Source organism: Microtus pennsylvanicus, chromosome 15, assembly GCF_037038515.1.
Source record: "Microtus pennsylvanicus isolate mMicPen1 chromosome 15, mMicPen1.hap1, whole genome shotgun sequence".
NCBI lineage: Eukaryota > Metazoa > Chordata > Mammalia > Rodentia > Cricetidae > Microtus > Microtus pennsylvanicus.
In genome coordinates this window covers 71,892,808-71,917,724 of record NC_134593.1, presented here as the reverse complement: position 1 = coordinate 71,917,724, position 24,917 = coordinate 71,892,808, and the positions used below count along the sequence as shown (strand labels likewise).

At 45.6% G+C, this 24,917-nt stretch overlaps 1 protein-coding gene across 4 annotated transcripts in view; it reads left to right on the top strand.

Moving 5' to 3' along the window:
• The first annotated feature begins 19,376 nt into the window (after positions 1-19,376).
• Tmtc4 (transmembrane O-mannosyltransferase targeting cadherins 4) overlaps positions 19,377-24,917 on the top strand; it is a 55,759-nt gene continuing 50,218 nt past the window's right edge. For 3 of the 4 annotated variants that reach the window (XM_075949486.1, XM_075949483.1, XM_075949485.1), the window contains exons 1-2: positions 19,377-19,477; positions 24,430-24,642. Coding sequence is in view for 3 of the 4 variants with exons in the window: in XM_075949483.1 (XP_075805598.1) it covers positions 24,481-24,642 (162 nt within the window). In the remaining variant the exon portion in view is untranslated. Of the gene's footprint in view, positions 20,096-24,429; positions 24,643-24,917 lie in introns of all 4 variants that reach the window. The other variant, XM_075949484.1, reaches the window with a different exon arrangement.

Here is a 24,917-nt window from a genome sequence, read left to right as displayed (position 1 = left end):
GAGGAAACTGAGCACAAAGGAAAAGTCAATATAAGCTGCAGTGTTCCATACAAAAAGAGAAGCAAGCGGCAATGACCTGAGAGGGCAGAGAAGCCCTGAAGCTTGTCCCGGTCCAAGAAATAGAGCTGATCCCACAGACATCCCACCAGCTAGACATTGCCTGAGGCTGGGGTGGGTATAGGGCAGGGATGGTAAACTATAAACTGTAGCAGCCTCAGGCCTCTGTATGAATAAGTAAACCGACTCCTGAGTGATGTGGGAGTGTCATATATCTTGCACAGTCCAGCTCAGAATCATCAACAAGCTTTTGCTAACCAGCCCAAACTCACACACAAAGACGTGGGATCACAGCGATGGGGCCAGCTGATGGGACCAGACACTTTGCAGACAGCCCAGAGCATTTCTAGTCTCAACCATGGAAGATGAGTCTTGAAGAATATGGACGGGCCAGCAAAGCAGAGGGCACAACAACCTGGATTGCAGTGGATGAGTGACATTGGAGGCTTAGGAGACGGGACTCAGGCTGTAACAGGAAGGCCGCTTGTTTGTCCCAGATGCCCAGAACTGAAATCATCACACAGAAACCATATTCATTAAAATACTACCTGGCCCATTAGCTCTAGCTTCTTATTGGCTAACTCTTACATCTTAATTTAACCCATCTCCTTTAATCTGTGCATCACCACAAGGTCGTGGCCTACCAGCAAAACCTCAGCACGTCTATCTCTGGTGGTGGTGGGTCCATGGCATCTCCTGAATCCACCCTTCTTTCTCTCAGCATTCAATTCCATTTTCCCCACCTACCTAAGTTCTGCCCTATCAACAGGCCAAGGCAGTTTCTTTATTCATCAATGCTAATCACAGCACACAGAGGGGAATCCCACATCGTCAGGCTTCTTCAAAAGGATGAAATTCCGGCATCTAAATTTCTAGGGAAACGCCAATCAAGTTCCTAGAAAGCAGTGCAACAACACGGGGCATAAACAAAATAACCAGAAATACAATCCTGTGAATTAGTACCAAAGGGAGAAGAAAGAACAAGTGGGAACTGACCAGGAACCAGCAAAGGACTGCAGCTTAAGTCAGGTTAGCCAAGCAAATGGTCAGATCCTGACCTCCACCTAAGGCTGGAGGCTAAAGCTGCCTGACCCCAAGCAGAACCTCTCAGGGATCAAGAGATAGGAAATTTTGCGTCTGGGAAATACTTGGAAAAATATTCTAAAGAGATTTTAATGTAGTCTCCAAGGACGTTAGCTTAGAACAGCCCATCAGAGATACAGATGGTAGAGTTGATATCAGGAGAAGTAATGTTAGAAGTAAGGGGGAAAAAAACCTTTAAAAACCAGCCAGTAGCAGCAAAGCAGCAGTTGGGGATTGTACCTTATACTCCTGACATTCATACATTGAAACTTTAACTCCCAGAGCCTCAAATTAAGACTTGAGGTAGGGCCTTTAAAGAGTGATTGCATTAAAATGAGTGGAGATGTTCCTAACCCATTGTGATTGTGTCTTTAACTCATTACGTGGGAAGGAAATTGGCGTATGAAGAGAGATTACAGAGGCACAGAAAAAAGAGCACATGAAGACAGCATGGAAAGGCTGCTAGCTGTAAGTCAGAAATCACGCTGTCTGATACCTTGATGTCAGGGCCTCTCGCACACGAGGAAGTACATTTCGGTCTCTGAGTTCCCGTCTAGGGCATTCTTCCAGAGCAGCCTCAGGAAGCTCAGTCTACAGGAGGTGACTTCATTTCCCCACCTAGGAATCAATGCTGGAACATAAACAGATGCTCTCTTACAGATAAATAGCAGGCATGAAGGAGAGATACTGGAGAGGGGGGCCGTCCATAACTGAGATGATACAGTTGTGGAAATTAACATCCAACCAAAGCCCACACTAGAGTAAGTGAGGGAGGAGAGGAGGCTTCAGTGGTCTCGGTTCTTGGATATGAGAAGCTGGCTCAGCTTGACAACAGATTTCTCTGCAGTTATGTATAGAGCATCCCTCATGGCTGGCTTCATTAAAATTCTTCAAGTCTTCCATATGATGTACTGTCTTGTGAGAAACCCCACTGGAAGGTACAGTTGATGGATTTATTGAAAGGTTTATTGCCAAAGTTTAGAACTGCAATCTTCTCCTACTTATTTAGAAATATATTGCTGCACTTGAGCCAAATAGGAGAACATTCTGGCAGGTATTAAGAAAGTAATTAAAAGATCTGGGCTTAATTGGGTTAATTGCCTGCTATAACTGTCTGGAGACCTACTCAACCGGCATCTCCTGCTCTCAGCCTCCACCCCTACACCAACCACTGTGTTTACCTATGGGTAACACAGCCAAGTCTTCAGGACACTCAGGGAGTGGGGAAAGAAAACAACTGCTGAGAATTTTGTCACTCTAAATCTGGCCTTAAAGGCTCATTTCCCTCCTTATAAACCTCTCAGATCCTGTTCCACCTCAGGGGAATCCAGTGTCACCATTGAGAGAGAAACAGGGTTTCAGAGGAGGCTGGTGTGGATTGGGGTGAATGAAGACAGAAGATACAGATGAGTAGAGAAAATGGGAACAAACTGGAGAACAAGAAGCAGTCAAGGGGGCTGGAGAGATGGCTCAGAGGTTAAGTGCACTGGCAGTTCTTCCAGAGGTCTTGAGTTCAGTTCCCAGCAACCACATGGTGACCCGCAACCATCCTCAATGAGGTCAGGTGCCTTCTTCTGGCGTCCATTAAGATGAAGTTGTTTAGAATAAGCCCTAACCAGTACTGGTTTTTCTTCTTCTTCCTCTTCCTCTTCTTCTTCTTCCTCTTCCTCCTCCTCCTCCTCTTCCTCCTCCTCCTCCTCCTCCTCCTCCTCCTCCTCCTCCTCCTCCTCCTCCTCCTCTTCTTCTTCTTCTTCTTCTTCTTCTTCTTCTTCTTCTTCTTCTTCTTCTTCTTTTTCTTCTTCTTTCTTCTTCTCTTAAATTTCTTCTTGATTCTTTGTGGATTTCACAACATGTTTCCAGACCTCATTCATTTCTCCATTCCTTCGCATCTGCCCTCTGCCCTTGTAACCCTCCCCTTCTAAAATATAAAATAAAATTTAGAAGAAAAACATCAAAAAAGAAGCAAACAAACAAAAATCTCACCTTGAAAGCTGTAGCGTAACACAGTCCAAACCTCCAAGTGTTCATTGCATTGAGTTGTTGGCCTGGTTTGAGGCCTCGGGCTTCTGCTACACCCACCCAGATGTCCTGCTGTTGCCCTGTGTCATGGAGATCCTGAAGCTTTGGATCTACAGACCCGGCCCCTTCACATGTTCCAACAGCTCACAGATGAGGTGGATGTTGGAGTGGGCTAACTCATAGCCCTGGTTCTGGACCTGAGTGGGTTGGTCAGCCCACCAGCTATCCCTCATTGTCACCACCAGGGCTAGTTCTCCAGCACTGCCCAGGCTAATTCAACCAGTGCAGCAGGCAGCAAGAATTGGGGCCAAGTCTCTGCTCTCATGCCCTCAGGGCCTGCTCACCTGCACCCACATCACAAGGGCCAGCTCCACTCTTTTGCCCAGGTGACATACAGGGTCCATTCTCCCGATTGCTGCACTTAGTGAGGGGCAGGACCAGGTTTCCCAATTGCTGCAGGTGGCAAGGGGCAGGGAGGTGGGAGGGCATCTTTCCCTCACACATGCCACCACATGGCAGACGGGAGTGGGTGAGATCAACTCTCCTGCTCTCACACCCTCAAGGCTGGCTCACCTGCACCCGGTCAACAGGGCCAGCTCTATTGTGCTGCCTACCTGAGGTTCAGGGTCTGCTCTCCCCTATGATGCAGCCAGAGACGGGCAGACCAGCTTCCCTGCCTGCCACGGGTGTTGAGGAGTGGAGGGGGGTATCTCTTCCTCATCCACTCCATCTCATGGCAGACGAGGGTTGAGACCAGATCTCTCACACAGGTTTGTGAGGACAGCTAACCCACATCCGCACCGCCAGGGTCAGCTCTACTGTGCTGCCCAGATGAGGGGCAGGCCTGTTCTCCCAAAACAACTGGTATCTCTTAAGAGGAGGCAGATTTGGACACAGACACGGAGGCATGATCTCAGAGTGATAACTCCCATTAGCCAAAGAATATTAAAGGCTACCAGAAACTGGAAAAGCTGAGGAAGGATCCTCTTAGAGACTTCAGAAGGTGAATGCCCCTTCCAGTATCCTCAGTGTGGAGCCCCAGACTCCAGCACCCAGAATGAATGTTATTCTTTCACCACTTTGTCTCTGGCGCTGGCTACGTGCGGCGAATCACGCCCATCTGCCCTCTATACGCCACCATGGGGTTCGTGAACCGGGCAAGGGACTGGAGATTAAAACACACAGGGACACAGAGACACGGGTCATCTTTGATGCCAGAATACCCCAAGAATGCCCCCTTTATTGTGTCCAGGGGCAGCTTATATAGAGATAGCCACACCCCAGCCAAACCCACCAGAAACCACTCTCCTGCCATCAGGAACTCCTGAGGGTCTCGTGCTCAGAGCAGCTGTAGGCACTTAGATCAGGGGAAAACAAGTTGTTTACAAGAAATTCAGGATCTGGGAGTTCACAGCTCCCAACAGCTATGGTAGCCAAACAAACAAATACAAGGAGCCTGATAAAGCATTGAACCCAGCTTCCCATCCCCCAGGATACTTCCATTCCAAGTACCTCATGGGAAACATACCTAAATTCATAGACTAGTTTGACAGTTGCTGCTCTGTCTATAAGGAGCTGAGACTAAGTGGCTGGAAATAAATGTGAAGTGATATCATGACAGAGGGTTTTTATTTTCTTCTCTTGTTGGCTAGCTCATCGATGAATCTATGTGTTGATGGACTGATTAATTAGTCTCTAACACTTCATGTGGACTCAGGGTACACACTACTGCAGTGAGATAATTTGTTTTTCGAAAATGGAATAGTTGTTGATCAGAAAACTTAAACGAGGCATTTCACCACTGGCAAGGGAAGATGCAAATGGAGAAAGTAGAAGGAGGGACAGAAAGAGAAAGACACACAAGAAAGAGTACCTTGGCGGTTTGAATGAGAATGGCCCCTGACCTGAAGCTGCAAGAATAAGGGTCCTGAGTGGTGAGGACTGAGCATGAGAAATTACAAAGACAAGAGCAATAGCTGGGACCAAGAGGTCTTTAAGTTGATGACTTACGTCAAGCTGGGTGGTGCTGGTGTGTGCCTTTAATCCCAGCACTCAGGAGGCAGAGGCAGGTGGATTTCCATGAGTCTGAGGCCAACCTGGCCTACAAGAGGTAATTCCAGAACAGCTAGGACTGTCACACAGAGAAACCCTGTCTGTAAAAACCAAAAAGAAGAAGGAGGAAGAAGAGGAGGAGGAGGAGGAAGAAGAGGAGGAGGAAGAGGAGGAGGAGGAGGAGGAGGAAGAAGAAGAAGAAGAAGAAGAAGAAGAAGAAGAAGAAGAAGAAGAAGAAGAAGAAGAAGAAGAAGAAGAAGAAGAAGAAGGCCTACAAGAGGTAATTCCAGGAAAGCTAGGACTGTTACACAGAGAAACCCTGTCTTGGAAAACCAAAAAGAAGAAGGAGGAGGAGGAGAAGAAGGAGGACAAGAAGGAGAAGGAGGAGGAGGAGGAGGAGGAGGAGGAGGAGGAGGAGGAGGAGGAGGAGGAGGAGGAGGAGGAGTGTCCTATATACTATTTGCAAGATTGCAAGATAAGAAATGGTTAAGGCCAGCAGAGCTAAACATACAGCATTGACAAAGAAAACACAGGATATCTCAGACACAACTCCTTTAGGACTGAAAACCACAGGCCCGGGGGAGAAATCAGGTCCCCCAAAACTACAACCCTGACTCCTCAGAGGCAATGGCTCCAGCATTATCAAATCTATTCCTTAATAAAACACAGAGCTGAATTTCTTTTTGCCTTTTATTATAGTCTCTGAGAAAGTCTTGGGTCACAGGACCCTACAGGCTTATGATCCCCAGTTGGTGGAACTGTTTGAAAAGGAATAGGAGGTGTGATTGTGTTGGAGGAGGTGTGTCACTAGGGGTGTGCTTTGAGACCTCAAAAGCACATGTCATTCCCACTTAGTTCTTTCTGTCCCGTGTTTGTGTATTAAGATGTAAGCCCTCAGCTACTACCCCACGGCCATGTATGCCTTCTCACTGCAATGTTTCCCACCATGATGGTCTTGAACTTGAACCCTCAGAAACTATAAGCCCCAAACACACTCTTTCTTCTATAAGTTGCCTTGGTGATGGTGTCTTATCACAGCAACAGAAACGTAACTAAGGCAAGTATCATGGGATAATGGGAGCAGAAACTAGAGTAACATATTATCAAGCTGATAATGGTGGAGTACAACAACTCCCAAAGCAGAGAGAAGACAGGACTCTGAAAAGCTCTGGGAGGATCCATTCCTTTACTGGCATTAGAGCCCACTTCTTGGGATTCTGATGTGTACTGAAGACCACCTGGGACTTCCAGCCTTGTGAACTGAGCAACTACTGGACTCTTGGGCCTTCCGTTCATATGCAACCATTGTTGGTTTAGCTGAACCACAGCCTGCAAGTCATTCTAATAAATCTCCTTTCTATATAAATAGAGAGAGATTCATTCTATGAGTACTGTTACTCTAGAGAACCCTGACTAATGCATGGGCCATACTCAAATTTGGCTCCAGAGTAAATGATTTCTCATTCCTTTTAAGGCGATAGATGTTTTGTTGTGCATTTGTTTACATTCTGCATGGACATTAACAATAAAAGTTCATCTTTGCCAATCTTCCAGCATGTGTCAGGCAACATGAACTGTAATGTAATTATATGGGTTATTTTATATGAATTTCATACCCCATTGTGAGAATTCCTTTCCCTGGGAGAGGGAAACCACACCTACCTCTCCTTATAAGGGCCAAGTGACAAACCAAGGTACAGTTCCAGCACAGTTCACTCCAGGGAACCTGTGAGTTTATTGGTTTACTTATAGAATACTGGTTATGGGTTTCCCTAAGAGAGTATGGGTGACCCCAAAGCAACCCCACTAGAAAGTCTTCACCATGTATAGATGATAACTTCCCTATATCTGTATGGGTGAAGCTCCCTTCAGTTAACTCTCGCTAGCCTTATATTCTGGGCCATTCAATTACTCTAAGTCACACACAGTTAGTGTAAAATTGCCTACAAATGGCTAAAAGGAGCAGCTGAAACCCCAGTAGGGGTCCACTGACATGCCTCACACCCTCTTGCTGTGAAGGAATATCATCAGCTCCCTTTATGAAAGTTTCTTTTGCAGGAAGGCACACCAATCTGATTAGGATGGTGGCTGCTTTGCTCAGAAGCCTATGTTCTACAGCATTGAAGTTTGTTATGAATACCAGTTATGCAGGTGAGAAAGCAGATATTAGACATGTGCAGTAGTTTGTTTAAATTTGTGCAGAATTCAGGGAGCCCATGCTGAGACCTGGACAGGACAACAGGAAACTAGAATATCCCAAGAGCAGTCAATGAGATTTTGTAACATTGGGGCATCCACCTTCAGCCTACAGGCCCATAGTATCCAACAGTCTTTTAAGTTGTTTGAAGCAGGAAATTTGAAGGCCTGTTTCTGCCCTGTAATGGCAAAGTTCATCAGTTGCTTTCTTCGGTGTCCTTCAGAATGTCTGGCAGTTTTTTCTGTGAAGCAGAAACCCTGAGGGATCATCCTGTTTTTGGAAAGTTCAGCAGTCACATTTCTGTGGGTCCTGCATGTCCAGTTCATAAAGCACACCATCAAGCAGTCCAAGCAAGAGCAGTTCCTTGTCCAAATGGCTAGCAAACTCCATAAGGAGCCTCTTCAATGCCTGTCAATCTTCTGAAGTAGATTGGTACTACCAGAAGCAAATATGTCTCATTGTCAAGAAAAGTCTAAGTTCTTAAAACATTTTAAATGCCATATTCTGTAGGTTTTTGTAAAGTTTGAGGAATACCTATCCATCTGAAATATATCTTTATACATATAGGGAACCTAACTAACATGACTACAGTTTGACTTCCAGCTACTAGACTCCGTTCCTGGTCATGCAGAGGGCTGTTGTCTAGGACGGTGGCCTGTAAGTTTTCCCTTTAAATAAATAATCTTTTTATTAATCATAATTCCAAACTGGTATGGGATTGTTTTGTGACTTGCGCCTTCATCTGGCACCCAACGTGGGGCTCGAACTCATGACCCTGGGATTAAGAGTAGCATGTTCTACCCACTGAATGGTTGGATGGGGCTTTACCCCAGCCCCAGGCATCCATTTTGGAATGGCTGGGTGGAAAGTTCCATTTCAAGCTTTCTCCCCTGGAAGTTACCTCATTCCAGACAGAGAACAAACACTGGCCTTCCTGGTTCTCCTTTCTCCTCTCCGTGTTTTCCTGGAGGGCCATCCAGGAGCGCTCACATTCATTAAACCTGGCCTTTTTCTAAATTGGTTTGATTTGGTCTGATTTGGATCAGCAGAGAGGTTTATCAGACCAAAAAAACTTTACAATGGTGTCCATAGCTTTTATTCTCTCATGGAAATAAAAACAAAACCTCTTCCCCAGTGTAACACATACCCTGGTTTCTATTCTGAAGTCAACATATCTTTAAAATACACAGGCTGATTTAATTCAGTAGCTTTTTCTACAACCAATGAATCCCTGCACTTGTCGTTCCTTTCTCACTAGCATGAAGGCAAATTTTTCTTTGTCTTGTTCTTGTAAAAGCATAGTAAAACAAAGCAGCCTTTTAAATCTTTTAGACCAAAGCTTCAATTGTTAATGTCATTTATATGTATTTTTAGCTTCAGTCTCAAATCATTTATAGCAGTTTGCCAAAACACTTGTTTTCTCTTCTCCTGAACTTTTTGATGCTGACAGGGAATGATTAATGCAAATTTGATATGGCCTGCAGGTGGCCACTCAGAGTGTTTCTGACGACAAAGGGTTACTGTGCCTGTCCCTTATTGATCTGATTCACTAGACCACTGCCTTCCTTTGCCATACCTTCTGCATACTAAAAAGGCCTAGGATCTTCTGTTTGGATTATTTGAAAAAAAATGTTTCTAGGAACACCTTGGCTACAATACAATCCCTTTAAAATGACCTTGCTTGGGCTGGAGAGATGGCTCAGTGGTTAAGAGCATTGCCTACTTTTCCAAAGGTCCTGAGTTCAATTCCCAGCAACCACATGGTGGCTCACAACCATCTGTAATGAGGTCTGGTGCCTTCTTCTGGCCCGCAGGCACACATGCAGAAAGAATATTGTATACATAATAAATAAATAAATATTAAAAAAAATGACCTTGCTTACTGCTTACCACAATTAAAACGTCTGGCATTTTAATTTTTCTTAAAATTTCTAGAAATTCCTTCTTTTTAAAATCAATCACGATAATAGACCTTCCCTTAGGTAATAAAGACGGCGAGGACATTAGAGGCGTGAAGAGCCCATTGGCTGAATCACATCACTTATGCTCTTCAGTTTCCAGATTTCTTTTTAATGACAAATATAGGACAATTTCAAGGACCGGAGGATTCTTTAATGTGTTGACAATTTGGCTGCTCCCGTACCAGCTGTTCTAGTGCCCTGGATTTTTCTAACATCAAGGCCATTTCTCCACCCAGACAAGTTTGTCAGTTAACCATCTTAAAGGTAGGGCTCTTGGTACCCTGGAAAAGCCATTAGCTTTTGTGCCCTGTCTTTGCACAACCTGAATGATCTGTGACTGTTCTTGATAATACCTTTTAATATTTCTCTAAGAATCATTCTTTATTTTATGGTTTGTTTCTAGTTTGGAGGAATGTTCGTCTGTGTTTTCCATTGTTATAACAAATCATATCCCTGTAAATTAATTGCTATGATAGTCACATATGGTTTTAATTTTCTTGTTTGTCCTTCTGGCCATTTACACTCAACCCATCTTGCTGTTTGTTTTACCTGAGATAAAGTTCCAATCCTTAAAGCTGAGTATTTACTGCCTGAAGAGGTCAATTTGGATGCCAAGATTTTGGTGAAATTATTGTTAACACCTGCACCTCTGTCAACCAAAACCTCAATTTTAAAGCCATATATATATTGTTTTAGCTTTAGTCTTCAATCACATATAGCAGTTTGCCAAAACTTGTTTTCTGGTCTTTCCTGAATTTTTTGCTCTATCCATAGACCTTGTTCTGTCTTTGGTCACATGTAGAGCAGTGTGGTTTTTAACCACATATATTAAGTTTTCTAATTGCTTTGTGGATGAGTTTCTCTGATGCTGACAGGGAAAGATTAACACAAATGTGCTATGGGTGCCTGGAGGAGGCCCCTCAGGGTATTTCTGATGACAAAGGGTTACCTTGCCTTTCCCTTGTTGATCTGTAGAAGGTTGGGCCTTCTGTTTGGATTATTTGTAGAAAAAACACATTGTTTCTAGAAACATATTACTTACCATTCTTTGTCAAGTCACCTTGTTTACCACAATCAAAACATCTGACATTTTTATTATTCTTAAAATTTCTAGAAATTACTCCTATCAAAGCAGCATCGTAAGATCCAATATCAGCTGTATTTCTAATCCATTCATCTATTGGTACCGATCTTGCCTTTAAAAGCCTAATCATCCATTTGCATACTGAATTAGCATTTCCAAAAGTCAAAGATTCTATTAATATTTGTCTAACTTCTGGATCTGATATTGTTCTATTTACAGCTGAAGTCAATCTTTGCAAAAAAAAAACCAGCAAAGACTTCGTCGGGCCTTGTCTAATTTTAGTAAATGATTCAGTCTCTTCTGCTTCTTCAGCCCTGTCCCAAACATTCAGAGCTGCTGTGCAACAGAGCTCCATGCGTGATTATCAGTGAAGACTATCTTTGCAGACTGGCCTTCACCAAGAAGCTGGTCTTGGGAAATTTCCACATCTCCAGCCCTACCTCATTGTTCTATGATCCTAGCTTCCTCTCTTCACCATGCTTTTCATTTTAACTCAGGGTTAGTGTCCAGTATTGCTGTAGCTAAATCTTTCCAGTCTTATGGGAAAATTCTGTTCCGAGTTGCCCATGCATTTAATATCTGCTTCACATAGGGCAAATGCATACGATATGAAACAGCTACTTCTTTTAAAATCTTAAAGTCTAAAACTTCTACAGGATCCCCATCAGCTTCTGCAAAACCCCAGTATTCCTATCATTTGGTGGTCATTCTTGTATGGTATAGGGATAAACCGAAGTTGGTTTTCTAATCACCTTGGGCTGCTCCTCTTCAATTTCCTAATGCGATGCTGTGGTAGGTTTTCCTCTAAATTCTCTGTTTGTGTCTGAATATTTTTCTTATTTTTGTTAGTAGGTCTTTCTAAGGCTTCTATCTTATCAGTCAAATTTTTATTATGTTTATTAGTAAGTTTTTCTAAGGCTTGTATCTTATCAGTGTTAAGTCTTTCTAAGTTTGTATCTTATCACTAATAAGTCTTTGTAAGGTTTGTATCTTATCAGGCAAATTTTCATATTTGGCACAGCTATCAAATCATTTTTTACCTTTTTTTCCGAGACAAGGTTTCTCTGTGTATCTTTGGAGCCTGTCCTAGAACTCACTCTGTAGACCAGGCTGGCCTCGAATTCACAGAGATCTGCCTACCTCTTCCTCCTAAGTGCAGGGATTAAAGGGGTGTGCCAGCACCACCTGGCATCAACTATTTTTTAATGATAAAATATGAATTACCATACTGGTAGTAATTAAAATTGATATTATGTCAACCCTAGCTAAGTGGTTTAGTCCCTTGTTTATTTTTCCCATTTGCAAGACATCCAGAGAACGTTAAACAGTGCCCTAACTTCCTCCATTGCGATATTTTTGATTCTTCACATAGGAAAGCAACCCCCCCACCACCACCACCACTTTTAAAACCCAGTTCTCCTTTTAAGACTTCCCCAGTATCCCACCAGATCTGATTACTTTTTACTTTGTCCATAAGAATAATGCAGCGATGACAAAGCTGGGGGGGAGGGTGGGAGCAGCTGTAGCGGCAGCGCTGGGGGTGCGGCGGGGTCCAGACAGCCAGACAGTGCCCTGGCTGCTAGGCTGGCACTGGCTGTTGCTGTGGTAAGCTTGCTTGCTGCACGGGTCAGCCATACGTGCAACTGTTTGCGACTGGCAGTTGCGGCAGCAATAAAAGACTGAGCAGGTATCAAGATCAAGCTGGCCTAGGATGGTGGCTTGGGGAAAGGGTTCAGAGCATAGGCTAGAGATGGGTGGCTAACCCCAGATGCATATTGGGGGAAGGGTTGAAAGGCAGCAGCTGGAAGCTGCTGTAGAAATACTGCAGTAGAAAAAAAAAACCAAAAACAAAAACCCAACCCCAGATCCACGCAGGCCTGCGTAGTAAAGAGGTGGTGGGTTCACCGTCTTGGCGTGGTTTTATAATGCCATGCTTTGGACACCAGATGTAGCATTTACCTAAATTGTTCTAGTATTAATAAAAACTCAGGGTTAGAGGTAGAGGGAGTCAGAAATTGAGATTAAAAACCTGATAAATCCAAGGAACATCAGAGGGTAGATCGGCCAACCCTACTCCCCATGTTTTCCCAGCCCAAACTCACTAGAAATCTCCCTCGGTCCCCCCTCTCTCTTCTTCTCCTTCTCTGTCTGACTTCCCTAAATCCTCCACCATCTCTATGGCTAATCCCAGTCAGCAAATTCCATCCTTGATTCAAGGTGGCTTTATTGGCACAGCAGACTGGCGACGTGAACAACCCTCCCACAACAGACTGTAAAAGATTCATCTTGGACACTTCAAAGAGAAGTTTATCTCTTTCTCTGTTCCTGGGAGATAACCTCTGAGCCTTCGGAACATGCTCTCTGATAAGCATGTACTTGTTTTGTTGGGTCATGCTAGATCATGCTATTGGTGTAATTGATGGTAGAGGCCTCTGGTGGGTAGCTTAGGTGGTTCATCTTGTCTGTGTGACTAGCCTTTTATATCATCCTTGGGCACTAAGACTTAAAGAGCTTCCTAAATTGAAAATAAATTTTATGGCTTCTGTCATGCTCTTTCTGGGAGAATCAAGTGTTATCTCTATGACTAAGGCAATGGCTGCTGGAAATTTGTGATCGGTATCTCCTCAGCCCTTACCCTATGCAGCGTGTCCCCCAGAGACTTCTATCTGCATCTCCAGCTCTAATAAACTAACTAGGAAAGGGAGCTCTGCCCACTTCTGTGAGTACTTCTAGCAGATCTCTGAGCCTGGGGATATCGTGGGAGTATCCAAGTACATTCCCTTGGGCTTCTGGATTAAATGTCTTCTATTGGAGGAGCCCTCCCAGAATTAAGTTCTCATATACATAACAACAGCTTTCCTTGTCTGTTCTTAGATCTGTAAAAGCGTCAGAATTCTCTCCTGAGATCTCTGGACCAGAGTTACCAGGCTCCTTGTTTGTCTCCTGTACATCTCATGGGACCCTCAAGCTCTGACAAATCGACAACTTGTCTCTGGCCCCAGGTTGCTTCCTCCTTCTTTATTCCTGTCTTCCACCCTTCAATCAGTTAAAAACCTGTTTCTTCCCTGAGGCAATGAACTCTTTCAGCTCTGAAATACAAGCATCGAGCAAAGGGACTCACACATATCTAGCTTTCAGCACATTTTCGTAAAAAGAATAAAAGGGTCTACACACAAATAATTATTCTTCCTTGTAAGTAAATTTCACTTCATATTGACAAGAGCATGGCTATTTTTGAATACGCAAACAAGAATTTAAAGCTTTAAAATAAATGTGAATTATTAAATAATACACCTACTTTATAGAGGGAAGAGACACAATTTGTCATAAACCAAGATTAAATTGAAGTTTATTCATAGGAAAAGATGGTTGTGCCTATTACAGTTCACTGAAGAGTGTGGAGGGGCCAACATAAAAAAAAAAATACACTGTTGTTCAGATGAGGTGAAGGAAAAGAATCAGTATACAGAATGTCTGAGAACCTGTAAGTGCCAAGCTGTGACACCCCAGGATTCAATTCCATGATTAGCAGGCTATGAAAAGATCTCACTTGCTGACAATTACTTTCCCTGCCCACTTGTCAGGGCGTCCTCTGTCCTATTTACCTTAAAACCCTTATCGTTGACTTTTTGTGGGCCATTTTCATTGCGCTATAATCACTGGCTCTTAGAATCCTCTATGTCACCTGAATATATTAACTTCTACGCAGTCTGGGCCCTGAGCATCATCCTGCTGGTCTGGACCACGAGTAAAAGGATTCAGAAGCCTGGGCCACCCTGGCTATTTACCTATGATTCTGCTCAGACAACGAACATGAAAAATAGGCCAGGAGGAGAGAGGCGGAGATAAAATTCACATCAGAGGTATGTTGTTGATGTCATCTCGATTCATGAAATAACCAGGATAGCTAAAAGATAAAACAATTATATTTTTATTTATTATAAGTGGTAAACTCATGAAACGGGAACGAGGAGTCCAAGATCAGCTGTGCTGTGAGGGAACCACACAGAGCGAGCACCGTTTTTCTCTGGGTCCCAGAAAGCCACACCCTAACTTGGTCCCACCTCTTAAAGATAATTGGTTGACAAAGATTCCCCCATCAGCATGTGGTTCCTTGCCTGGTACAAATAAGACTTTCTGTCACATTTATCTTAACCAAAGTTTCTTTCTCTAATCAGAATTAAAACTACTTGAGTTAATTCAAGAAGAAGTAAAATACATTGGAAGGAAATGGGGGTGGTACAGATTTGATATGGTTTGATTGATACAGTTTGAAATTTATTGCCATATGGTAGTGGTGCTGGGAGGCAAGGACTTTAGGATATGAAAAGTTCGCTAAGTCTTTAGGTTAATTCTCACAGGACTAGATTAATTACTCTTAGGAGTGGGTTGCTAAAAGGAGACTGCCTCTTGTCTTTTAGACTCCTCTCTGGTCTCTAGAACTAAGTGTTTCTAAATAAAAGCTTTTTTGGTCTTTTTTTTTCTTTTCCTGCAAAAATATTTTGCTCATTTGGGAAAAACAAAATCACAGCCTTGGCCTTATTTCATCTCACTCCGTATAGGTTCTGGTAATTAATCTCTGTAAATATGACTTGACTAACTCATTCCCCATAGAAAACTTCGGGGACCAACTACTGCCTATAAAGTCCTAATTCCTTATTATAACATTCCAGATGCTTCAATTTAGAAGCTTTCGGCCTTCCCAGCCCATTTTCTACATGGGTCTAAGCAGCCCCACTTGCTACAATGTTGCCCCAACCCAACGGGTCTCTCCAGTTAGATCATGGACCTCTGAAATCATTTGTTTCTGGTCACAGGAATAAAATGTATCCTCCTGCCCAATTGCAGCACTGCTGTTTTCTCAAATGGATGAGAATGCATGTCACTCTCAGGCCTACCCATCTTCATTAAACAGTGTGAAGGAACTAGGAAGCCATTACTTGACGGCAAAGACAGAAACCACATCATGGGTAGAAGATCCTTAGTGTTATGATTGTTTTGCTGGCCTGCCCTGTCACCTGGGTACCTTGTCCTGTTGTAATAAGGGTGGTGGGGCTGCGTCCCCAACACCCCAGCCGCCTGCCCGGCTAGCTTATGCCCCAAAATAATTACACAGACACTGTATTCTTTTAATCACTGCTTGGCCCTTAGCTCTAGCCCTTACTGGCTAATTCTGATATCCCAATCAACCCATCTCTAACAATCTGAGCACCGGTCTTACCGGGAAGATTCTAGTTCAGAGCTTCATCGCGTGTGTCTGCCTGGGAGCAGGGCATGGCGTCTCTCTGAAGCGTCTGCTCTGGAGAGGAGAGATGCGGAGTCTGACCTCACTTCCTCTTCCTCCCAGCGTTCTGTTCTGTTTACTCCTCCCACCTAAGGGTGGGCCTATCAAATGGCCTAGCAGTTTCTTTATTGCTTAACCAATGCAATCAACAGATTGATATATGACACTCCCCCATCATTGTCCCTTTAAGAGACAAGCTCTGTCCACTCCCAGTTTCTCTTTCTCTCTCTCTCTCTCTCTCTCTCTCTCTCTCTCTCTCTCTCTCTCTCTCCCTCTCTCCCTCTCTCTCTCTTCTCCTCTTCCCTCCTTCCCCCTCCTGCTGGTCTTCTGAAGAGGCAGCTTTCTGTCTCTCTTCCCCTTCCCTTCTCTTTCCTCTTCTCCCTCTCTCTCTCTGTTCCTCTATTTCTCTCTCTTCCCCCATACCCCTCTACCCTTATACCCTCCCAATACCCACTAAATAAACTCTCCATATCCAAGCTCTCTCTGCATGGTGTATCTGTCTGTTCCTTACCCGCCGCGGTCCCCCACGTCAGCAGTGGGGCCTGCCAGAGTCAGTGGCAATTGAAATCATAACACAGAGTCCATGAATGATTCTGTGGAGCAGACTACACATCTATGGCATAAGGGAAGGAAAAGCTTTATTGGATTAAGTCTCTGAGAGCAAGGCTCATAACAGTATTGAATCTTCTCCAATGTTACAGCACATCTGAGACTGCTCCATTTTATGACAATTTCAGAAAATGGTCCCTCTGTCATCTGAACCTCCTGACCTCACACTGTCTGTCGTCCTTGCCATTTAATTCTTTAGCCTCATGGGCTACAAGTGTGTGTTTTGTATCCTGTTTTGGACTGTAAATTTTTGAGAGCAGCTATGGAGGGATTTTGCTGCATTTCGTTCTTTGCTAGGTGGACTTCGAGACAGCTACCCACTATGCACTCTAAATGGAACTGTTATCTAGTGAGCTGGGGTGAACAGAGCAAAGGAAACCTGACAGGCTGCAGAGGTGGCTCAGAGATAGAGACAGGACTGCTTTTGCAGAGGATGCAGGTTGAGTTCCTGGCACCCATTTCAAATGCCTGAAATTCCTGTTCCAGGGGATTCAATGCCCTCTTCTGGACTCTGTGGGCACCTCTATCTACATGTAGAGATACTTTTTCCTTTTTTTTAAATTAAATCACACACAAACACACATGCACACATAAACACACACAAATTAGAAATAAAGTTTTGGGCTTTTTGTTTGTTTGTTTTTTATAGAAGAGAAACTGAGTACCTTATCTTCTCCTTTGGGTTAAGGAGATCTCAAGAGTCAGTGCTACCTGACTTAAAAAAAAAAATCCCTAGTCACACTAACTGAAATGTACCTCGACTGTAAATATTTACAAGCCCATAGTCACCTTAAATGCCAAACATTATAACCACTCCCCAAACTACAACCAAATCATTTCAGTCCCAAAGGTTCCAAAACCCCAAACTGATAATTTATAAGGTTTTAGAGGATTTTAAATTCTCTATTTTCAAATATAATGGTTTACTCAACTTGTGCCAGTGTGAAGGGCACAGCCTGTGGGCTGGAAAGTGTTCAGCGATGACTTTGATGCCCACACCAGATTTGTCTTTCATACGCTTGGTTTAATCACTCAATCATTCCTTGTGATATAGGACTAATATCAAAGCTAAACAGACATCTCACTGAGCAGGGAACAGAAATGCTGCTGCAGGTTCCACTGGGGAATCTTTTCCAGTGAGGACGCTCTGGAAGTCCTTCAGCTGTGGCGGGCTAGAAGGATAGCACTGATGGACGTCCTTGAGACCATAGGCCAGTGGCTATCACTAACTGGTGGGCCTCTGTGGGTCTGGTGACAGACAGTGCCAGAAGTTCCAAGGTCACTGAGGCCAGGGCCGTACACAGTCTCAAGCCTTCTTGCAGGTGGATATCCACCCAGAGGCTAGAGAAGCTGTGTCTGTGGGGCATGGCAGTGTGAGCCTAGAGCCCATTCACAATCTCCCAATTTTCCATTCCATTGGGTGATAGTTTTGTGCTATCAGTACTCACTGTTTGGGGCTAGCTCACCAGAATTTCAACTAACCTTCTTGGGGGTGGTTCATTAGCATATTAAGGCCTGTTCTGGGCTTGGGTTGCAATTGAGCTGGCAGGTGGCCTGCCTGGAGCTTGTTTCTGTGACAGTTAATTTCTATCTCAGATGCATCGCGTTATTCCAAGTCACAAGTCAATGCTCACTAAGTTACACAAAAGGTTAAAAATAAAAGCTTATATTCCTAACACCAGCCAATTGGAGGTGAGCAAGGGTGGAGCCACTTAGGAATCAGGACCATGGAGGTTCTGTTAGATGCCAGGACTGAGGCATCTGAGGGAAATACTAACAAGAAGGCAGTGCCCTGGGCATCACAGACCAGTAGAAGGAAAGCAGAGAAAGTGTGTTGCATGCTCTGCCATTTGAGATGTGGTAACATATACCAGGGGAGACGTTAAATAGGGAACTAGATAAATGGGTTTGAACTCAGATAGCGAGGAGCAGAAGTGTAAATCTGAAATATATTGACTGGAGTGTCGGCAGAAGATTAAATCATACTGGGAAATTGGTGGAGTTAAAGGATGAGATCTTTAAAACTCTTAGGGCTCCTTCTGGGCAGGCAAGCCTGCTAAGCAGACCAGGTAAAACAAGAGAGTGGTAGGTCCGGGGGGGGGGGGGAGCATTTTAAGGAGGAAGAAGAAATCTTAGGATGAGCTAGCATTGGGAAGCAAAATGTCCTCTGGCCTTCCTAAGGGCAGAAGGCAGCAGGGTTGACTCGCAAAGGCAGTTTCACTGAATGGGAGCCAAGAGAACGGAGTTGGAGATAGCTGGGGGTTGGGGAGATAGCACTCCTCTTCAGAGATGAAGGGCAGGGGGAGGCAGCAGGACACGGAGCAGAAGAAAGCTTCGAGGTGACTTGATGCAGATGAAGCCGACTCCCATCCAAAGAGGGAGACAGATCAGAGACTGACACTTTTAAGGAGGGTCGGAAGGAGGACATCCGTGGTCATTGGAGGTTTGACAGGGGCAAGTACAACGCTTTTCTCTTCCTTGAAGGTGGGTGTAGCATCTTGTGGTGGTGACTGGAGTGTGGAAGCACGCTGCACGGCTCTACAAGAGGTAGGTGGTGCAGTCCTGAGGCTGCAGGGCCTAGGGACGAAGAACTCACTAAGCGTTTCAAGAGAGAGAAAGTAAAGACACATCTTCAACAACTCCTCCCAAACAGAAAGAAGCGTGGAGTTGGGGGTTTTCTGCAGGGACTCAACACGCTCTCCGCGGAGCGCGCGGGACAGGTCGGGCACAGGTTCAGAGCGCGAGGAATCCCCGGGGAGCAGGAACCAGGCCTCGGCGGCTCGGCCCCTTTGCATCCCAGCGGCGCTTTCTCCTCCCTGGCGAAGCCCGTCCGCCCCTGCGCCTCCTTCGCCCAGAGCTTCCCAGTCCCGACGTCAGCCCCACATGTACCAATGAGCTGAAGAGGAGCGTGTGAGTGACGGGAAGGACAACCGATGGGAGCATGGCGGACGGCGGGACTAGGCACCCGCGGGCGGTCGCGAGTGGGGAGCGGCGCGGCGGGGGGCGGGACGCGGCGGGATGGGAGGGGGAGGGAGGGAGGCCCCTCCCCTGGTGGCGGCGGCGGGCTTGCAGAGCCGCAGGAGTTTAAGCACGCGGGAGGGAGATGCGACCGCCGCTTGGGCTCCTTGCAGGTAACGCGCCGGGTAGCCCGATGAGGGCCGAGCGCTGCTGCGGGGCGAGCGCAGTTGGGCGCGGAAAGGGCGCGGGCTCCCGGGCTCTTGACAGAACCACCAGTCCAATGCGGCCCGGGGACCTGGGGGCGGCGCCCGAGCACTGCACCTCTACTGGAGGAGTTAGCTACGGGACCCGAGCTGCCACCCGCGGACGCGGGCCCCAGACACCGTGCGCCCCGGTAGAAGCCGCACCCCGGACAAAGAGCGCGCGGTAAGGGGTGCGCGCCCCGGGCTCAGGCTCCGGAGCTGTCCTGCCACGGCCGAGGTCCCCGCACCATTCCCGTGCCTGTCACTGTCTGACCCAGCCGCGCAACAGCTTCGTGACCCGGGAGTGCACCCGGTGCAGCAGCCACCTGGCCGCGGGGTTCCCGTGCCTGGTCGCCAGCTGGCCAAGGCACGGGCGACGGCTGGACACAGCCGGTAGCTTGGCCGCCTGCCCAGGGTTACGCGGCGAGTCACCCTGCCGCGCTTGGAGTGCCAGCTACTCCGCTCTCCGCTGAGGAGCAAAGCCGGCACCACTGGCCTGGGAGCCTGGAGCGACCGAGCTGCCACGAGTTGGGGAAACCAACCGAGCAGGTGGAGCAGCTACCGCCTCACCTCCGGCGAACTCCACGGGGAGCCTGGGTTGTTGGTGTTGTGGCTGTGGGCTGTTTGTGTTTTCTTTCTGTTTTTAACTACACACAAAAGAAAGGAGGAGTTAGAGGAAAGAGCTAGCCACTGAGTCATCCACACTTCGCTCTCTCCCCGGGAACAGATGGATGGAGAGAGTTCCTTGGGAAACAATTATAGTCAGGATTGACGAAATGCCCTCATTGTCCCCTGTACCTCACCCCCAATAAGCTGTGCACCCCAGGTAGAATGGGGTGAGGCGGGACGGCCCCGCCCAGGTGGGAAAATGGCTACAAGCTAAGTGGAAACTTTCTGAGGCAGAAATTCTGAGTGTGAAACCTCCCAAGGGCAGCCACTTGAGCACTCTTGAGTTAAGGTGGGTCACAACAGGATGGATGCACCTCTCTCCGCCTTTGGCTCAGCCTTGCAGAGGATGGCTGGCCCCTTTGCCTTGGACACTCCCTGTGTTAGCTCTCCCTGCAATGTTCTGGTCAGAAACCACCACATTGTTTAATTTGATTTTCTGAGGCAAGGTCATGCTCCTCCATTTTGGAGGGCAACTGGCCTAGATGCATTGCCCTTAATGTGGAGAACAAGAGCCTTTCCAGGCCTGAGGTAAATTCTGCTGGTTTTCCACAGGGTGAATCATCTAGGTTGGGTCTGATTTATTGCAGCCTGGACTGCTGTGTCCAAAGTTAATAGGGGTTCGTGGTACACAGTTCCGTGAAATTTAGCCTTTGGGGAGGCCCTGTTTGATCTTTTGATTGACAGATGGATTTGTTTTAACATCCTGAAAGTCTAGGCTTAACATTAGGAGTTTGAGAATCAGGGCTAAAGACTACTGGTTTGTTCCACACTGAACCACTCTTAGGGAGCCAATTCAAACAGGAGTTCAGTAGTCACGAGAACACCAGCTTTGTTAGGGTAACTGTCTCTTTTCAGACTACTCGTAGTAGGTTCTGTGTAGGTGGGACATTACTGAAACTGAAGACACAGAGTGAGCTGCCCTCCAAGGTGTGGCTGAGGAGCCAGTGCTCCCAGGCAGGGCTTTACCTGGAGAAGGCCAGTAAGATAGGTTGCTTAATCAAAACCAGAAAGTCCTTTCCTAGACTGTACTGTGGATATAAAGGTCTCCTTCTCTGCCTCATTTACCCTTGCACCACGCCTTATTGTAGAACAAGGGTCATTTCCTGGTGGAGGATGGGGAGTTGGGATCAGGGTCGTTGTGCAGTAATACAGTTTGTATAGGGCACAAAGATGCTTCACCAGGGATGCCCAAAAGAAGGGTTCCCCTTTTGGGAGTACATCCTGTCACCTGATGGGTTCTGCTGGTCGTAAAGATAGTAACATAAGCATTAAGACAGGGATCAGGGACTAAGAACTGATCAAAACAGTATGGATATGGAGACTGGCTGTTTATACCACCTCACTCAGTCCTTACCATACCCTAAAGAACACAGTGGTAGCCGGGTGGTGGTGGCGCACCCCTTTAATCCCAGCCCTTGGGAGGCAGAGGCACACGCATCTCTGTGAGTTCGAGGCAAGCCTGGTCTACAAGAGCTAGTTCCAGAACAGGCCCCAAAGCTACAGAGAAACCCTGTCTCGAAAAACCAAAAGATAACTTATTCTACAGATGAAGAAACTGATCTTTAGGAAAACAATGTAGCTCAGGGAAATGTAGCCACCAGTTCATGCTCATCTGTCTCCGTGACCTTTGCTATGGACTCCTGTAGTGGATTCTGAGAACATCACATAGGTTTCTAATGTATTGTAACCTTTCTTAGCCTTTGCTGATAAAAGTCATAGTCTGGACCGTTCTATGTATGTGAGCAGGTATCTGTTAAACATATGGGAGCATCTGAATCTTTTCACTGCAGAGCAGAGATGCTTCCATGAAATGGCAAGAGCCAGTGAGGTCTAAATTAGGGTAAAGGACACAATGCCTGCACAGTGCTCCCCACAGGGAAAGAGAAGATTATTTGACATCAACTCATCCACTCACTTGACTTCCCCAAAGTGGTGACCTGACCCACCAGGGCACTCCAAATGTTGGGGTCCGTGGCCCCCTCTACATGTGTGTGGGTTGTTGCTTGAATGATGATTGGCTCGGGCTGTGAATATGAATAGCCAGGAAATGCATAGCAGCTAATTTAGGGACAGATTATTTCATCAATCAGTGAACATAAGACCATTTGAACTTCATACTAAACTGTGATTTCATATTTAAATGTTTCGAGCTCAACTCGAGAACATCAGAACCAATTATATGACCGTTTATGGCTTCCACATAGTCTGTGGAAGTTGCTATGCCTTTAAAGTTGGTATAAACCATTTGTTTTCCTGCACACTGATTTTTCTAAATAGAGGAACACATTTATTCCTTCCATTTTTAACGCCGTAGCATCTTCCTGGGTACTCAGTCTTGTTTAAATTTTGAGGTGGCAGGAGTAATTTCTTTAGCTAGATGTAAAACAGCAATCAGGGTCTTCATGATGACCTGACTGCAATTAGGATTTGAACAGTGGTTTACCTTTTCAGTGGAAAAAAAAAAAGAAAGCTGCGGAAAGTAGGTGGACTATTCCCCCAGTGCTTGCTAAGAGCAAGCCTTACATCAGGCAATGATGCTCAGGGGACAAGCAGAGAAAGAGTTGCAGGCTTTTGTGTCTGGATTATAAGTGCGACTCTGCCTCTGGGAAGGGTCAGGCTGCCACTGAAAGGAGTGCCTATCAGTCCGGCTCTACCTTTATTCAGACAAAAGACTAAAAGAAAAGAAGAAGATGTCTGTGGCGTGAGGTTCTGAGACTCCTATTTGCCTGACTTCCTGTGGATCTAGGTATTATTTGGAGATCTAGAACCAAATATAACCAAGCTGCAGCCTGGCCCAGGGGGCAAGAATTTTCTTTCATTGGCTTAAAAGCAGAATGGAAGTTGTTCTAGGGAGAACCAGAGCTTTTACACCAAAAAGCCAGTACTAAGGGAGATTTTTGCAAAGATTGTCAAACTTGTGGAAAGTATAATGATAGTTTGCCTTCTCCCAACATCCATTCAAACCCCAGGGGCTCTATTCAGAAGATGTCTCTATCACCTTGGCCTGTGGGGGCATTTTCTTGATTAATGTTTGATGTCGAAGGGCCAAGACTACTGGGTAGTGCCTTCATGGACAGATGAGCCTGGGCTGAAAAAGAGAGCAGGCTGAGCAAGCTCATAAGTAGCATTTCTTTATGTCCTCTACAGCTAAGTTCCTGCTTTGAGTTCCTTCCACAGCTTCCATCAGTCATGGGCCTACAAGTCAAATAACACCTGCCCCCACCAAATAAATATACCCAGTGGCAGCTTTAAGATAGGCAGTGTCGTGTCCGTCTCAGAGCGAGGAAGGAGCTGCAGAGAGTTTAGTTACCTCTCTAAACATACAAGATTGAACTGAGCATCCTGGCCAGAAGGCAGCACTTGTAGAGGATGTGGTGGGAATAAGAACAGATAACCTGATTTGCACATAGTTCATGTTTGAGTCTTGGAATTGGCCCAGGCTGTCACAAAACTCAAAGTCTCATAGTTGGCCTTGTTCCACAGGAAATGATAGAGACTCATACAAGGCCACACAGCTAATAAATGGCAAGGCTGTGGCAAAACCACTTTGTCTGTTTGGAAGTTTGTATTTCTGACTTGGCTTTTCCCCGTACTGGCAGTCAGCTCTTTGGGTAGAACTGAGGCAGTTTAGTTCTTTCTGGGACCTTCCAAAGAAATTGGTTATTCTCTCTCTATGTAAACCGTAGTTCAATCAATCACTGTCATATGCCCTCACTTCACGAGTCCCCTCTCTTAAGATTTTCTACTGACTGACATCTGCCCTTGTGTCAACACACATACTATAAGGTCTGTCAGAGCCGGGGTCACAGTCGTATTTCATAAGTATGCTCTAACTCCCCGCCCCCCCAGTGTGCCAACAATGAACAGTTACTACTTTTTCTGGGTTGATGAAGTTGATCATTAATTTTTTTTAAGCCAAGTATATCTGGCTCTGAGAAATAAAAATGACTTGCTTTATGGGGCTAGTAAACATAGGATTCTGTTAAATCAGAATTTCTGAAAGGAAGCATTCAGATTTCATAGGTCATGTTAGGTTTGGGAAATCTGCCTGAATCCCAGGTCACTTCTCTGCCCACTGAAGTTTCTGCCCGACTTAACACGTCTAAAGATCACCTATAAAATCACAACATACCGATGTAGCTCTTGCTTACAGTAAAGATGTTCACTGCAGAAGTGTGCTCAAAGGTATTTATATGATGTTATTTCCCTTGCAGATCCCTCAGCATAATGCTGCAGCAGGAGGCTGGCAGCCTGCAGTTTGCAAGATGGCAGAGCTGGATGCTGACTTGGACCGCATTGTGCCGTCTTCTGTCCTTTCTCCTTCCTGGGCTAAGCTAGTAGTAGGATTTGCTTCCCTCGTGTGTTTTGCCAGGAGCTATGATGGCGATTTTGTCTTCGATGACTCTGAAGCTATTGTTAACAATAAGGTTTGTGTCTTAATCCTCTAAGGAACTTAAACATCCTGTTTGCTTATATCTTAGTAATCATCCAAGTGAGTATTAATTCTCTGATAAGCTTAGGGTTGACTCTTGGTCTGGGTCTCACTTAAGATACAGAGTTCTCATTTCATTTTATGTATTAGCTCCTAAATTTATTGCTTCAGGTATGCAGCCCCTGTCTGTGCTGAGGAGATCCCATCTGCACATGTATCAGAGAGGTCATTCTGCTGAGATTATAAGACCAGGGGTGTTGCAGAGCAAAG